The sequence below is a fragment of the Sceloporus occidentalis genome, unplaced genomic scaffold (assembly GCF_023333645.1).
Source record: "Sceloporus occidentalis isolate IW3139 unplaced genomic scaffold, rSceOcc1.0.p SCAF_5, whole genome shotgun sequence".
Lineage (NCBI taxonomy): Eukaryota > Metazoa > Chordata > Lepidosauria > Squamata > Phrynosomatidae > Sceloporus > Sceloporus occidentalis.
The window spans coordinates 37,490,008-37,507,292 of NW_028316985.1; the positions used below are offsets into that span (position 1 = coordinate 37,490,008).

The following is a 17,285-nucleotide window of genomic DNA, read 5'->3' on the forward strand; positions in this document are numbered from 1 at the left end:
GGTGGGGAACCTCAGGCCCTGCTTCTCTGAGACTTAGTTACTTGTCTAAGTTGCTTAAGCTAAAATATGCTTGCATTTTTGGCCCCATTCTTTTGCCATTGGTTCTGCCCGCCATTGGAATGCAATCCTTGAAAAGTTTACTGAAACTGCAATTGAAAGAGATTCCCAGTCCTTGATATACTGGAAGCTACTCCTGTCAACTGATTTAACCTGCAGTTTGTTACTTATGAGTTGACACCATTTCTCTCTTAAATTTCTTCTTAAAAAACCCAAAACCTTAACATGAATGACTGAACAATGAACCAGATTCACTTGCATTCCCAGACTCATTTACTTATATAACTATAATATACATCTCATTCTTCAGAGGGGTGTATTGCTCTTACTTTTATTGGAAGTAATAAGGTATTGTGTCATACTGTAGTATAAGAATAGTATGAGTGCTGGGCTAGCTTATGTTAGTAAGATCAGTACAACTCATAATTTTCTACAGCCTCAGCTCTTATATTCTAACCAATATAAGGAAGATCTATGTCACCTTGGTGCAAACTATTTAATTTCATTATGTCTTGGGAGTGTTTTGCATCTGGTTTCTCTGACAACAGTTGGTTTTGTCTCACACATATTTTGGTTTTTATCTTGAAAAGAACACTTAAGGCTCTCCCTATAGATGCTAATTGCTGATCATATTCTCCTTCAGCTAAAGCAGCATGTAGTTTGATGAAATTACAGAGACCTTTCCCAAAAGCCATCAGTTGTAAGAACTTCATTAAGGCAGATGTAATTGAGTCTTTGCATAATTTTATCAGTGCACATATATCAGAATGCATGTGCATAATGGTTCATTCAAAAGCACTATTTTATAAGAAAATGTATATCAGAAACTTAATCCATCAGTCAGAGAATAAAACTTGAATGCTGAGTCTTCCTTCAGAATCATTAAAGGTGATTGTTAAAGATAATATATGAGACACTGCTGTTATTCTAGGGCAAGAATATCCCCATGTGCTAGAGTCACTAGTTCTTTTGTTCTGCAGTCTTTTTTGGAGTCTTTGTTCATTACGGAATTCAAGTCATTGTTATAAATACTGCCAAGGTAGTCGTCTGTAGTTAAGGCAAACCATAGATTAGCTCTTTAATGGAAGTGAGAAGTGGTCTAAATCTTAGCAAAATAAAATGCATTGACTAGAATTATTATTTTCCCTCAAATTGTTACTCCTTTCATTGGGAGTTGCCTTTATGACCAGTTTAACTCTCAACAAATAGTGCAAATATTTTTTTCTTATATTATGGGGAACTGGTGGCATCCCTGGGAGATCGGTGCAACAAAATGCTGCAGTATAAATATATAGTCATATTCTTGCTTTGCTTTGTTTAAAGTGACTTATCCGATTCCGAGTGATGCAGCTTTAAAGACTCTTTATCTCAGAAAGTAAAAACTACACATGAAACAACCTGCCATCAGAGTGAACAAAGAAAGATGTGAGGTATTCTCTGCAAACAACTGATGACCCTGCTTCCCTGCAAGTACCTCACCTGAACTAGGGCTGAGCATGATGAAAAATCCAACATCTCTAATCTTACAGTTTCTTTTTGTACTGCTGTTTTTCCTTGTAACCAGAGTCTGCAGTACAGTTGGTAACATTCTTCAGCTACATATGGGGCTCAAATCCTTGTGTTCAGTCTGAAGAAATAATGGTTTTCTAAGGTAATATGCAAATGGGAGAGTGAGACAGATCATAACTGAAGCAATCCATGTTGCTTTGTTTTTTCTTTTCCTCATCTGTTCTATGCTTTAGAATAAATGTTTATATTGCATCTAAATCCTGCTAAAGAATTATATCTTGTACAGAAGAACATGATTGAAAAGAGCATATGTGGAAAACAGACAAAAAAGAGATGTGTTTTGTTGTAATTTTTGACCTATAGACTGAAATTGAATTAATTGAAAATAACAAGCACCCAAATATGTTCCATATCTCATTACATGCTAGCAAGTAAAATGCACCTTATTTTTTCAGCTGATAAAGTCAGATACTAGATTTCTAAAGTTAGCACTTTCACGTCAGCTTCCTGATCTTGGCAATATTGTTGTAAAATTATTGTAATGGCATTGTGTATTACTGCATGGCAGGGGGGTGGGCTGGATGGCCCTTGTGGTCTCTTCCAACTTTATAATTCTATATTGATTCATTTTCACAGTCTACTCTTTATAAAAATTACAAGATATTTTTGTTTCATTATTTTCATAAACATAATTTAACTGTAGCTGCATAATGAGGAACAAGAATTTATAATAAAAGGACAGAGTTCTCACTCTGATTTTCTTTTCCTTCTAGAAATAAACGGTATAAAGTTCTCTGGAGTTTCCCATTAAAATATGGACTTCTGATTTTCTCAGCTGCAAATGTATTTAATGTTGACTTTTGTGTTCCTCCTAATCCTTCATAGTAGTAGAGACAAAGTTAGCAACACTTGCCTGAAATCCTGCATTGGGATACATAGCTACAATGACATAGCTGCAACTACTTAGTTACATCTTTCTGTGCTGCCCCCTCCCAAAATCTACCTTGGCTATTGCAACCTGTCCCACTACCAGGAGAGGGGTGGACTTATTATCACTGTTCCTCTCTCCAGCACCTCAGAAATTATTAGGGGAGCCATATGGCTTAAAAGGTAGGTTTTAGAGGCACTTTCAGTTGTTATGATGGTTCAATGACTGTAAAATTGAATTAATGTAATTAAGTTATCGTGTGTCATGCTTACACCATCATAATTACTGAACAAAATGCTAGCAATTGATGTTGTCTATCCCTTCCCTGTGAAGAATTTTTTAGTTTTTGAATGCCTGATGCAGTAAGGTGAGTGTTGTGCTCATAAACCTGAAACATGAGACATAAGTCAGTGGAATATTCTTTGAACAGATATCTATGAAAGAAGCATGTTAATGATAGATGTGTAGGTAGCAAGGTAGGATACTGAAAAGAAGAATTTCCACTCTGTAGAAGTTGTATCTAAAACATGACCCGAGGGTATACTGTATTAGAATTGTAATGTCAGAATAATCATGCGAATCTGTTTTCTCATCATAAGCTTCCTGTTAATTATATCTGAAGAGCCTTTGGAGATGAAGTGTTTCATTATTCTGAGAAGTATGAGGCAGAAAAACAATTGGGTGGGGAGTGCCAAATAGACACACTCAATATTTTTTTAGATAAATGGCTCCTGGAATTGGGTAACAGTTTTGGTGATTTGTTTAGGAGGCTTATGGCTGAATCAGTTGATTGCAGCAGAATAGCTTCAAATGGATTAAAGGAGTTTTAGTTACAAATTTAGGAACTGGCACCGAGAGGCAGGTACCAACAAACCTATGCTAATAGTGCTGAATTTAAAAAAATAATGAAATAGCCTGCTGTTTACAAAAGAACTTGGCAGTCCTACTTCAGAGTAGATTTATTTATCCCTGACTAAAAACCCAGTATGCATCTTGTTTAAATTTTCTTGACTGGAACTGTTAAAGTCTCTTAAAATTTTTGAGAGCATCAGCATAAATAATAATCTGTATACCAGAATTTTAGTTATAATTTAAAGACTGAGTCCCATATTCTTATAAGTTAGTATTCAGATCCAGATTTTCAGGCTTTATGTTTGCTACATTACAGATGTAACTTACAGTGACTTTCTACACCAGGGGTCTTCAAACTCCAACCCTCCAGATGTTTTGGACTTCAGCTCCCAGAATCCCAGATCATTGGCCAAGCTGTCAAGGAGGGTATCATGAGGTAGGAAGGAAATCTGCATGTGTGTGGTGATTGGCTGAGGCTTCTGGGAGATGAAGTCCAAAACATCTGGAGGGCCGGAGTTTGAGGACCCCTGCTCTACATGTTTGTTGTTAATCATTCATTATCTAACTATACTTTTTTTTCACATTGAATCTGGCTTTATTTATTTCCCTTGCACCCGGGTTTGTGCCTGCCTGTTTTTTTCTCGGCAGAAGTATCTTATCTCTTATCTTCTTTGTCCTCCGGCCAGGAGATGACATGCTTCACAATAAAGACGGGTATTTCCTGCTTCTCACTCTTCTCTTGTCCCTCTCCTGTTGTTCCAGAAGGGCTGGGAGCTGCTTCACACAGCACAGTATTATTGTCGTGGCGGGTCTGGGTCTGAAAGCCTGAGGGTCCACTTTCAGGAGCAGTAGCAGGTGCTGCAGCAAGGCCTTCTCTTGCCGCAGGAGCGCGGGGGGGAGGGGGAGCTCCAGTGCCGACAGTGGCGGTGGCAGATGTTGCAGTGGCAGCAGGGGACCCTCAGGGCAGGTGGTAGGTGGATTGGGCCCCCTGTGTGGCTCGCGACCACCCAGTGAACATAGGCTCCTAAAATAGCCAAGCCTCCAAAAATGGCAGCCAGAAAGGCCCAGGGATCATCTACTTCCACATAGTCTTTTTAAAAAGTGGAGAGGACGGCCATTGGGCTTAGAGCCCTCCCACTGGTCCTGTGCCGCCCTCTCTCTTTGTGATGAGGATCAGCTGGCACTCATTTTGACAAGTTTATTATTAAAAACAATTTGTTACAATACATCTACAGATTTTACATACATACATACAAACTCAAACCTCATTTATACATGCACTAAAGTATACTGAATGAAGAGGATTATATAATATAGCTTTCAATTTGTTTATATAGAAAAGTGGAGTTTAAACTTTGTCTTTTATATTATACAATTTCCTTGTTCTTTTCCCTTTAACCCCTCATCCATTACCATTCCTTCATTTCCTTCCCTACTAAACTCTCTACTATTATCCTTTCCTTATATACCTTCTTTCTTTCCTTCCTCGCCCTCCACATCTTCCTTCTTCTTTCTTCAAAATTTCGAAAGTTTGACTCTTTCCCTCAACTAAATCCTTACTCGTGTCTTCTCCTTCAACCTATCTTCTTCTTCAACATACACACACCTACACTTACTGATTCACTCTCTTTATATTTTCTCTATCTCTTCTTTGTATATACCTCTTCTTACTCTTCCATTCTTCATTTTCTCATGCACTCTGTTTCTTTCATACTGACTTCCTTCCTACCAATATCTGTCTGATTATTGTTCATTTTGACTTTCTTATTCTGTTTTTCTTCCGTGGATCACATCTTTAATTTACATTCATCTTAACTTCATCACCACTATTTTCCCTCAATATTGTTCAAGAAAAACAATTACTTTTTCTCATTCCTTTTTAAATTAGTCTTTTGATCTTTTTCTTATTGCTTGCGTTACTTTAGCCATCTCCATCCCATCACACAGTCTTACCAACCAATCTTCTTTTGTTGGAATATTCTCGTTCTTCCATTTTTGGGCAAAGCACATTTCAGCAAGAGAAACCATATAAAATACATTTTTTTCATGTTTGCCTTTCAGATTTTCCCCAGATATACCTAATAAGTAGAATTCTGGTTTTAACTGTAATTGTGCTTTCAGTATTTTGCTCATTAAGTCATTTATTATTTTCCAATATTTTTTCGCCCATCTACAAGTCCACCAGCTATGATAAAAGGTACCTATTTCTTTTTTACACTTCCAACATATGTTATTCTTGGATTTGGAAATCTTCACAATTTTATCTGGTGAGAGGTACCATCGGTGAAACATTTTGTAGAAACGTTCTCTTAGGTTTTGAGAGATTGTATATTTAGGTACGTCTTTCCAAACTTTCTCCCATTGGGACATTTGTATGGGGTATCCAAAATTTTTGGCCCACTTAATTATTTGGTCTTTAACTGATTCGTTCTCTGTATCGTATTTTAATAGTACATCATAAAATTTGCCAATTAATCTAGTATTTTCTTTTGTTAGAATTTTCCCTAGTTCTGATGTATTTTCCTTATTTCATCTAAAAGTTCTGCATTTTGTTCAAGCACTTTGTTTATTGTTTCTGTGGAAGGACTTCTTTATAGCATAGTTGATGTTTTCATTGCTGTCTGCTTCTCATCGGACGCCATCTTACACAATAGTAACTGATAAAAAGTAGGAAACCAAAACGGGTAATAGTAAGGGTAACCGCTAAATTACTATTTTTGTTCAGATTTTTTGGTTCAAATTTAAATTCAAAAATTGTCAATATTTCTAACTTACTCCCTTTAAAATTTACACCTTGCTCCTACAATTTGGTCTATTAATATTTAAATAATTTTAAATTTAATTTGAATATATGTTATCTACTTTTTTTTTTTAGAATATATATTTTAGTTTATTTAAATGTTTTCTCCTAATCCTTTCTCTACCCCCACTAAGCTTGATTTAAAATATATTACACCAAATATAATCTTTTTCAGAGTTAAAATTCAAACATTGGGTTTGATTAGTCTTTTAAATAAGTCTTTGGTTACTGACTATACAATCTCTCAACCCTTAAGAGAGAGCACTTACTTAATAAGTCAATAATACTACAATCAATAAACAATAAATTGATTTTCCTAAGACACAGTGAACCTCTAAAAGAGAGGGGGGAAATTAATTGTACACAATTGCTAGTCAAAATTCATTTCAATACCTCTATTGTATTATATTGTTCTAATGTTCTAGATATAGTATAGTCAAGAATAACCAACTAGGAAGTAACAAGCAAAAAATAATTTAATAATAATGTAGTAAGCAAGTGCTCTATTCAGGAAAAAAAACAGGGTTAACTCAAACCTGAAGTATTCAAACTTTGGGTTGCTAGAGCTTAAAGCTTAAAGATATACTGTATTTAAACCTAAATTAAAGTTCTTAGAATTTTCCAACTTAAATATTACTAAATGAGATAAATTTAACTCAATAATAAAATCACAAACAAAGGTATACCAATATTTCACAGTTATCAAAGTTTATAGACTGTTCTAAATAGACCATACTTTCACTTTCCCCGTCTTTGCAGTTGTTTTAAAAGTGCAATGTTGCTATTCAGAAATTAAACCAAATGTTACCAAATGAAGCAGATTCAGTTCAGCAGAAAATCACAAACACCAATATAACAATGTTTCACAATTATAAAAAATGTATAAGCTATGTAGTCCTTATTCTCACTTTCCCTTTGTTTCAGATCGTCCCTTTCCTCCTCCTTAGTTTTCAAACTTTGTCATAACTATCATAACTATCTGTCGCCATTTTAATTTCTTTCCAAGCGTGGGATCACTTCTCTTCGTCTCTTTCTTTTCTTTTCTTTTTTTTATTATTAATTTTTTAAATTAAATACCAGACATCAACAAGACAATACAAATGGAAACAAACACATACACATACATTATACAATATACATACTTTAAAACAATACAATACAATACATCACAAAATTGAGATTATTCAATACTTATTTGAATCCTATAATGAGTACTTCCAAATCTTTGATGTTACCTCTACCAAATCAAAGTATAATATTATAAATCCCATATTTCTAAGAAAAAAATTCTTATAGAACTACATAATCGCTAATCATGTTTAATTGTTTTATATAATTGTATAATAATTATATTGCTTTGAACGTAATATCTTATATCACTATTAACTATATACTTAACTAAAATATAACAACATATCATAACCTATCATAAGCAAACCAATCTTATATATAAGGTTAATTAAAACTCCAACCTAATTTCTGATAGTATTTTCTAACACATTCCCAATCACTAATCGTATTATTTGTGGAATTGTTTTTCATAAGTGAGGTCAAAATATCCATATCCATATTTTCTCTAAGTTTCACCAACCAATCTTCTTTCGTAGGTACTTGATTATTCCGCCAATATTTTGCAAGCAAAATCCTTGCGGTTGTTACCATATATAATAATATTCTTTTGATATTATTATGTAATTTATTCCAATGTCCAATAGCCAAATTTAATTAATCCAGTTTTTATTTAATTTCCCAAACTAGTTCGGTTCTTTGTTGGGGGATAAATTATCAAACACTTCTCTGGGGACGCCAGCAGGACTGGGAAAGAAGGGGAAAACCACAGCCAGACCTTGATCTTTTGTGCCTTCTATCTCTCCGCGTTTCTCCACGTCTCTCCATACCTCTCACCATGTACTCCTTCTCCACTCCACACTGATGGATCCTCTCACACAGAAAGTTAATTAAATTGGTAGGGCAATATCTTCGTACAGTTATTGAGCCAAGTTTAAAAAAAAGTGGCAGCAGGGGGGCTTCTATCGCCAAGCCGTGGCTTGCGACTACTTGCTGCGGACATAGTTGCTCAAGAAGAAACTGTCCTAGCTCCTCCATATCGCATGTTAGCTCTCCTGTCTCCACTTTCAAACACAATACCTGGAGCTGGGGGTCTTAAGCTGAGCCCCTCTGCCTCCCCCTCTTCCATGGGGATACTTTTGATCAGCTGGAACTTCACCCCAGCCATCCCATCTCCGCAGCTAGCGATCACCCTCAGGAGCCTTCTCTATGAGAACGATCTACACTCCGCCATGCCACCAGGTTTTTTAAAGGTTTTACAGCTGAATAGTCTAATAAAAGGCAATTTATCTAAGTATAGCCTACCTTTAATTCTGAGACTATCTTAGCAGAAATACTAATATATTTTTAGTTTTATTTTGTTTCTTTTCAGATCTTCCATAGTGGTGATATTACTCTTAGTGTGTACATATCAGACAGCAATACTACTCTGTGTTTAAGACAGTATTGTAAAATAATTAACATATCATATAAATTGTTATATTTCTTCTACATAGTCACTTGGAATACTTAACATGTATATTATTCTTTGCTGCAAAATGGTACAAAGCTTTCAGTGTACCTCAGCCTGTATGTAGGAAAATGGTATTGTTCTCTTCAAATACTGGAGTTCTGCCCCTTGATTTTTCTTAGCCCAAAGTAAGTTGGATATGGAGGGAATCATGTTTCTTTACGGCTTTCTAAGGCTGCAATTCTATATATACATAGCTGGCTATAGTCTCATTAAACTCGGGCTCATTTTATATGCAGGAATAGGATTGTACAGTTCATAATTTTTAAAAAATGCTATAAGAGATTGGTTTAAATTGTGAATGTAATTGGACCTGCCACCTTTTAAATTTTATAGCTCTTTCTCCAGTGACCAGTGTATGGTGACAACTGTAAAAAAACAAATTGCGCTAATGTTTAAAATTATTTCTCCAGAGAAGTAGTACAAAATACAGGCAGTAGTCATGCACGCTCTTTTACGTACTACTAATTTTGTTATATTACCTATAGACAACTGGAGTGTGATGTATGTGATTGTTGAGCTTGCTAGGAACAGTTTGTAGGCAAAAGGATATGTGAATACCCAGTTGTTAATCACATGCTGCTGAACAGCCATGGGATAACCCCTTCCAAATTTATTCTAAAGCTTAGTAAGAAAAACATATACATAAGCAAAATCTGTATAATCGTGAACTTGTTGTGATAGTTGCAACTTAAATTGTCATCTCTTGATAAACTAGAGAGATAAAGTAGAGAATAACTTATTCACACTAAGTAAATTACATCCATAGATAAAACATTTTTGTGGTGTTTAAAATAATGTAGAAGCTAATCATGTTCGTAAAGAATTTATTTGCCTTGTGTCGGGTTAGCATAAGTATTTAACATCTGTTCAATTGGTTTTGAATATTTGTGTGAAGCTTTATTTGGAACTAGAGAAATGGGTTAAGTTTGTGAGACAATTTGTAATGATTCTTGTGATCTCTGTGCAGGTTTCATGTAAATTTTTTATAAACCATTTTCTTTCTCATCACTCTTGTAAAATTCATTTTAATTAATAATGGGGACATACTCAGTGCTGTGGATACTGAAGCATTTATAAGCTTTGATATTACCTGTGATTGCTGTTCTGTATAACTGTTTAAAATTCTAGTGGTTTAGTGGATCTTTTTCTTTAAATAGTTTCACTGGCATTTCTCCATATCGCTTTTGTGCTGCACTGTACTGTGCTGTCTGGAATAACCAAATAATATAGATATATAACTTGCTTATGGTACCTGTTCTGTCAGGTCTCAAGGTAGTGACAGAGAACCACCTGTGAGAGCTTAGAGAAGTACAGTCCTGAAAAGGTATTGGAGCAAATGCACTTTCAATAGCCAGAAATATCAGAGGCTGCACAGTATGTTTCTTGTTTTGCTTTTATAAAATCCCCAAATACCTCTGGATCATAATGAGTTCTTATTCAAAACTTTCTTCAAAGAAGCTGAGGGTGTGGCTAATTCACCCGCAAAAGATAGCCATATGAAAGTGAACTTCATGCATTATCTTCTCTGATGACAAAAATCTTCCAACCTTTACTTTGAGATGGGCTTGTGTTACCATATTTAGTTCTGCAGGCACTGTCATTTCCTTGAGAAACATGCAGATTGAGCTCACTAATCTTGTGTAACTCAGAGCCATTTTTTATTCTACAGCTTCTTCATCAAAATATGTAAAGTGTGATTGTAATAAAATGCTTCTACAAACACATACATCCTATAACTGCACTTTACAAAAATATTTATATTCTGCTCTTATGTTAAGCCCATAGTCTCCCATCCAAAGGATCGATTAGGCACTTTAATTTTTTTTCCTTTTTAGCACCATGCCTGTCTGAAGCACAGTGGCGAGGAGATAGAAGACTTACAGCTGAACCAACATTCAGTTCACTGATAAATATTTCATTTAAGCTGAGGAAAAGGAAGGAATTCAGGTTCACCATGTGGATGATAGATATATTTTTTCTACATTACAACTGTCTTCCCCACATCTTCTACAAGAACTTGAATGAATGTGATTGCATTCCTGGCAATACAGACAGCAAGGCATTTTGTCTTTTAGTTTAACAATATTTGTTTCTAGAGAAAATTATAGATGTTTGTTTTGTTGTAGCTGAATGAAACCATGCAAGGAAAAGAGAATACAAATTTAAAAGGGCTGCAAAAATGAGATAAGAAGACATTGTCCTAACCTGTGATTGTCATTGTGGATATTTTCTGTTCTGTTGGTTAGAGACCATTTGTAATGATACTTACTTTCAATGTGAGGGCTTGTCATATTACCAGACCTGATTGACAGTTAACGGTAGCAAAAAGAATGCGAAGCAGAGAAGGAAAGTGCATTTACATTTTTTCCAGACTCTTAATATGACATCCCTTCCTACACCTAGGTTTCTTGCTTGTAGTATAGGAATGCTTTCTTGTGAAACGTAACAGAATTAATCAACAAGCCACCCTGAGAGTGAAGCTAAAAGTAAGGTGGCTTTTCTCTCTTTCCCCCTCAACTAGCGAAACAATTAACATTCGTTGATGCATCTGCTGACAGAGTGCTTAGTAGGGTCCAGGACAGCAAAAGTGTTTTGTTTGTACATTTGTGTCTAAATATGGCGATTAACCTTCTTATTTGAATACTGTATTTTGTATTACAAATATGTAAATAAACTTTAATCTCAGTTCTCATTGAATAATAAGTGCTTCCGCTGTAATCTCTGCAAAAATATTTTAGTGTAGCATGGCTTGAGTTTTTTTGCCTCAGAAAATTGGAAATAGAATTTAAATTGATGTTGTGGAGTTTTGGTTTGTGATCTTTCTGTATACAAACTTTTTAATAAATTACAAAAGCATGGAGAATTTGTTGGCATAGAAGATATATCTGCAGTGATTGAATTTATTCAAAATATTACTCTGCCAGTCTTGTTTGGAGGCAAGTCAATCTGCTATTTAGCAGCATTCCTGCATATTGTCCTCTTGACAAAGCACATGGCAACTTCAGAAATGCCAAAAGCACTGAATGCATCCTCCATCAATCTGTAGTGAATTGCCATTTGTTAAATTAGGGTTATGATATCTTAACCATAAAAAAAGCTGAGCTTCTTTTCTATTGTGTTTCTATATTCCTTTATCCAATCAAAACTTTCAGTAAATGGAACTTTTGTTTCAGTTAATTCTTGAGAGTAACATTTCATTAAAAAGCTTCATCAGCCAATTGAATGTTTTGAAAAATTGGACAAAAAGATGATAAGGATGGGATGATGGAAGGGAAGGGGCTGCATTATCTCCCTAGGAGGACAACCCCCTCCCCACAACTCCCACACAAAAATTTAATTCTTTGCCCAAAAAACTTTCTAAGCAAACTGGGGGGGGGGGGGGCAATTTTTTGGCCTTCCTAGACCATTTTATACCCAAGAAAGGCCTTTTTAAAAACAACAGATAAACACAAGTGACTTCCTGTTCACTTCCTGTTTCAAAAAGGCCTCTACTGGGCCTAAATTGGCATAGGGGGAGCCCAAAATTATGGAGGAAATGCCCCCACACCCCTTAGAGGGTATTTTGAGAGGGTGTGTGTGTGTGTGTATATATATATATATATATATATATATATGCGCAAAAAAATTGTTTGTCCCCTGGGGAAATGCTCTCTACAACTCCTAGAGAGCATTTTATGGCATTCTGATTAATCATCATCATCATCATCATCTCTGGGGACCACAAAAATGGGCCTAGAGGCTGCTGCAGCCTGTGAACTACACTTTGCCCACCTCAGATTAGAAGATAATGTGTAGTGTTTTATGAGCAGTTCATACTAGAAACTATACCATGTACTATAATTTCTTGGCAGTTTAAAATAGTATCCTTTGCACTTTCTCTTTAAAGCAGAAAATTGGACTGTATTACAAAAAAAATACAATTTTTATGTCAAAAGAAAATATTTTTGTTCTTATAAATTTTTAATATTTGGTGCATTTCTCTGGTGTTTCTAGTGTGTTATTTCTATATGAGTGTTTTGTATATAATCTGTAAAATTCTTCTGAGTCCAGAATTAAAGGCAGAGTAGCAAACATCATTACCATTTACAAAAAATCTGGATTAAAAATGAAATTTCTCTCTACATGTGTTGTTTCTCCAAATACTCTGTCGAATGTGTGTGTGTATTTATGTCCCCACAGATGCTTCATGGATGGCTAATGAAAGCACTTAAATGGTACTCCTTGTGAGGAAAAAAAATATTTCCATGCTCAAGATACATCTGATACTTCTATTTTTGTTACACTTTTAAAAGTATAATCATGGATATTAACCCTCTGATTGTGGAAATCCCCTGGATTTTTCAGGATGTAGTAAGCCCTCTGCTAGGTGTCTTTTGTAATGCTTTGGGTTTAAAAAATGTAAACTTTTCACTGTACTGAATTCTGTTAGCATTTATTTTGAAAAAAATAAAGTGTATATTCTGTTAAACTAAGATTTTGTCTCTATCTAGACTCTGCACATGAGCCATCTTCATAATATTATGGTGTGATACAGAGATTTATGTTGTTCCCGTTGTGACTGTATTACAAACTAGTTTGGGGTATTAATGTGTTTAAAGATTATTCGGTTCATTTTCATTTCTTCTCCAGTACCTATACTTTGAGGATTTCAGAAATATTTAATTAATATCCCACCTTTCTCCCATCATTGATTTCAGTAAGGCCTTTGACAAGGTTTCCCATGCCTTTCTTGCAAACAAGCTAGTGAAATGTGGGCTTGACAAAGTAACTGTTACATGGATTTGTGATTGGTTGTCCAGCCGAACACAAAAGGTGCTCAACAATGGCTCCTTTTCATCCTGGAGAGAAGTGACTAGTGGGGTCCCACAGAGTTCTGTCCTGGGCCCTGTGCTATTCAACATCTTTATCAATGACCTGAATGACAGAATTGAGGGCATAGTTATCAAATTTGCAGATGACACCAAACTAGGAGGAGTGGCTAATACCCCAGAGGACAGGATCAAAATTCAAAATGTCCTGAATAGACTAGAAAGCTGCGCCAAAGCTAACAAAATTAATTTCAACACAGAGAAATGTAAGGTACTATACTTAGGGCAGAAAAATGAAATGCACAGATATAGGATGGGGGACACTTGGCTGAATGAAACTACGTGTGAAAGGGATCTGAGAGGCCAAGTAGACCACAAGTTGAACATGAGTCAACAGTGCGATGCGGCAGCTAACAACGCCAATGCGATTTTAGGCTGCATTAATAGTGTCTGGATCAAGGGACGTAATGGTGCCACTCTATTCTGCTATGGTCAGGCCTCACCTGGAATATTGTGTCCAGTTCTGGGCACCACAATTCAAAAGACATTGAGAAACTGGAGCGTGTCCAAAGGAGGGCAATAAAATGGCGAAGGGTCTGGAAACCATGTCCTATGAGGAATGACTTAGGGAGCTGGGGATGTTTAGCCTGGAGAAGAGAAGGTTAAGAGGTGATATGATAGCCCTGTTTAAATATTTGAAGGGATGTCATAATGAGGAGGGAGCAAGCTTGTTTTCTGCTGCTCCAGAGATTAGGACCCGGAGCAATGCATGCAAACTGAAGGAAAAGATTCCACCTCAACATTAAGAGGAACTTCCTGACAGTAAGGGCTGTTTGACAGTGGAACACACTCCCTGGGAGTGTAGTGGAGTCTCGCTCCTTGGAGGTCTTTAAACAGAGGCTGGATGACCATCTGTCGGGGATGCTTTGAGATTTTCTGCATGGCAGGGGGGTTGGACTGGATGGCCCTTGTGGTCTCTTCCAACTCAATATTATTCTATGATTCTATGATTGGATTCATGGGCTCTGTGAACACCCTGTTGGTGCTCTTGGTCATCTCAGTGGCCTTCAATACCATAGACCATGGTATCCTTCTGGAATGCCTGAGGGAGTTAGGCATCGGGGGCACTGCGCTCCAGTGGCTCCGGTCCTACCTCTCGGGCAGATTCCAGTTGGTGAGGCTGAGGGATAGTTGCTCCTCTAAGAGAGAGCTGGCATCTGGTGTCCCTTAGGGAGCCATTCTGTCCCCCATGCTGTTTAACATTTACATGAAGTTGCTGGGAGAGATCATCTGGAGACATGGGGTGCAGTGTTATCAGTATGCTGATAACACTCAGATTTATTTCTCTATGGCGGGATACAGACGGGCAAAAAGGAGTGTGTTCATGACGTCATGAAGGTATAGCCTTCAGACGGCCCTTACCTGAATGCCGCCATGAACACGCCGCCCGCCCGCCCCAAGCGGGAAGAAGCGGCATTAAAAAGGTGCTGCTTTTCCCCGCTTCTTTTCTATATACTGCGCAGCTGCGCATCTCCGTCTGTAAGCTGCTGCACCGGTACGCCAGAATTGTTACGCTGCTAATTTAAGTTGCCCATTTAAAAGCTCCGTGTCTGCTGTGTCGCATAATGAGTCGGGGTCCTGGAACATGCGCAGTTTGCACCGAGGCTCTAATTAGAGCGTCAGATGCCATGCAGATGTGGAAGCTGCAGCACAGCTGCACTCTGTTTTAATGCTCGTAACCCTAACCCTAACCCTAGAGCAACCTGTACGCATGCGCTGCTAGAATTGGGGAAAGTTTGGAATTTAAAGTGAACCCCTACACACATTCCTGTGCCATTTTCAGCTAACAATAAAAAAACCCTAAAACTTTAAATATTTACATATGTACAAGGGAGGTGATGGGAGATGGCAGGGGGACAGCGGTGGCAGCGGCGACAGCTGTGGCTGTGCATTGCAGATTCAGCAAGAGCATGGGGACCAAAGGAGAGGAGGCATCCATGATGCTGGTGACACTACCAACGTGCAAGCGGACAAGGATGCCAACACCAGCTGATCACCAGCTGGCAGGAGACCACCATTGTTCTTGGGCAGGGCGAGGGAAAAAGTTTAAAGGGGCCTGGGCGCTTTAAATGTGCACATAGGCTTTCTGCCGCCGGTGCTGAGCGCCGCAGCTGCGCAGCTGCGCATCCGCCAGCCGGCAAAAGAAAAAAAAAAAGCCCCGTTTTTGGCCGCCCGTGCAGAAGCTGCCTCTCTCTTTGCAGCGTCCTCCGAGGTGGCGGAATGGAAACTGCGGGTCAGAAACGGCCCCAGGTGAGGCGTCTTCACTGCCCCCCATGTGGGAGCCCCATACACCTGAGCCACGCCCCCGGGGCGGGCGGTCTGGAGGCTCCGTATTCAGCAGAATACACCTCCAAGACGTCTTCCCCTGCCCGTCTGTACCCCGCCAATGTCTCCGACTGCTGCAGTGACTAGGGATGGCATCTCTCCTCTGGACGCCTGTCTGAGGTCAGTAATGGGCTGGATGAGGGAAAACAAACTCGGGTTGAATCCAGAGAAAATGGAGGTACTAGCGATAGGTTCCCTAGGTCCTGGGAAGGAAATTAGTCAACCTGTCCTGGACAGGGTCACACTTCCCCTAAAGGATGAAGTTCGCAGTTTGGGAGTACTCCTGGACTCGTTGCTACAATTGTCATCTCAAGTAGATGTGACAACCAGGAGTGCTTGGTACCAACCTCGGTTGATACACCAACTGCGTCCCTACCTGGACTGAAAGGACCTTGAAGCAGTGGTACTTGCACTGGTAATCTCTTGCCTTGATTTCTGTAATGCGCTCTACATGGGGCTACCCTTGTACCAAGTTCGGAAGCTTCAATTTGTACAAAATGCAGCAGCCAGATTGGTCACTGGTTCTTCGAAATTTGACCATATAACACCTATTTTGAAAGATCTTCATTGACTACCTATTAGCTTCTGGGCACAATACAAGGTGTTGGTTATCAACTGTAAAGCCCTACATGGCTTGGGCCCGAGTTACTTAAAGGAACGCCTCTCCCTGTATAATCCACCCCGCACTCTCAGAACCTCCAGGAAAAATCTGCTGGAAGCACATCCAACCACATTGGTCTCAACTTCCCAAAGAACCTTTACCTCAGTGGCTCCTAAACTATGGAACAACCTCCCGGAAGAGATCCGTCTTAATTACCTCCTTGGAGGGTTTCAAGAGGGCAATTAAGATGGATCTCTACCCAATCTTCTGTAATGGCATCACTCTTCTATCCAGGATCAGAACATTTTATCTTATAAAAGTTGATGGCATTCTTTTTAACTGTTTTAATGTTTGAAATTATATGTTTTATTTTTGTATTTTATTGTTACTGTTGGGTTGTAATCCCACCTCAATCCACCTGGGAGAGGCGGGAAAATATTATTATTATTATTATTATTATTATTATTATTATTATTATTATTGGATTATCTCAAAAAGAAACAAAACATTTACATACTCTCCTTCTCAGAATGTGTCTGGACAGTAGAAAAGCGAGATACTATATCCTGATTAATCCCTTCATAAGTGTTGAAAGTTCTGCTCATATCTGTGAATACACAGTACGTATCTCAAACAGTTTTCTGAAGCCTTTAAAAAGAAGCAGATTGCAAAGATTAAACTGTCCCTTCATAATACAGCAGTGGTTCTCAACCTTTCTAACCTTTAATACAGTTCCTCATGGTGTGGTGACCCCTAACCATCAA

At 37.8% G+C, this 17,285-nt stretch overlaps 1 protein-coding gene across 2 annotated transcripts in view; it reads left to right on the forward strand.

The window, feature by feature from the left end:
• Window positions 1-13,199, forward strand: part of TEF (TEF transcription factor, PAR bZIP family member) — a 50,995-nt gene extending 37,796 nt beyond the window's left edge. For both annotated transcript variants that reach the window (XM_089523707.1, XM_089523706.1), the window contains exon 5: window positions 1,381-13,199. In XM_089523707.1, coding sequence (XP_089379833.1) covers window positions 1,381-1,402 — 22 coding nt within the window. In that variant the 3' untranslated portion in view covers window positions 1,403-13,199. The remainder of the gene's footprint in view (window positions 1-1,380) is intronic.
• The last annotated feature ends 4,086 nt before the right edge of the window (window positions 13,200-17,285 follow it).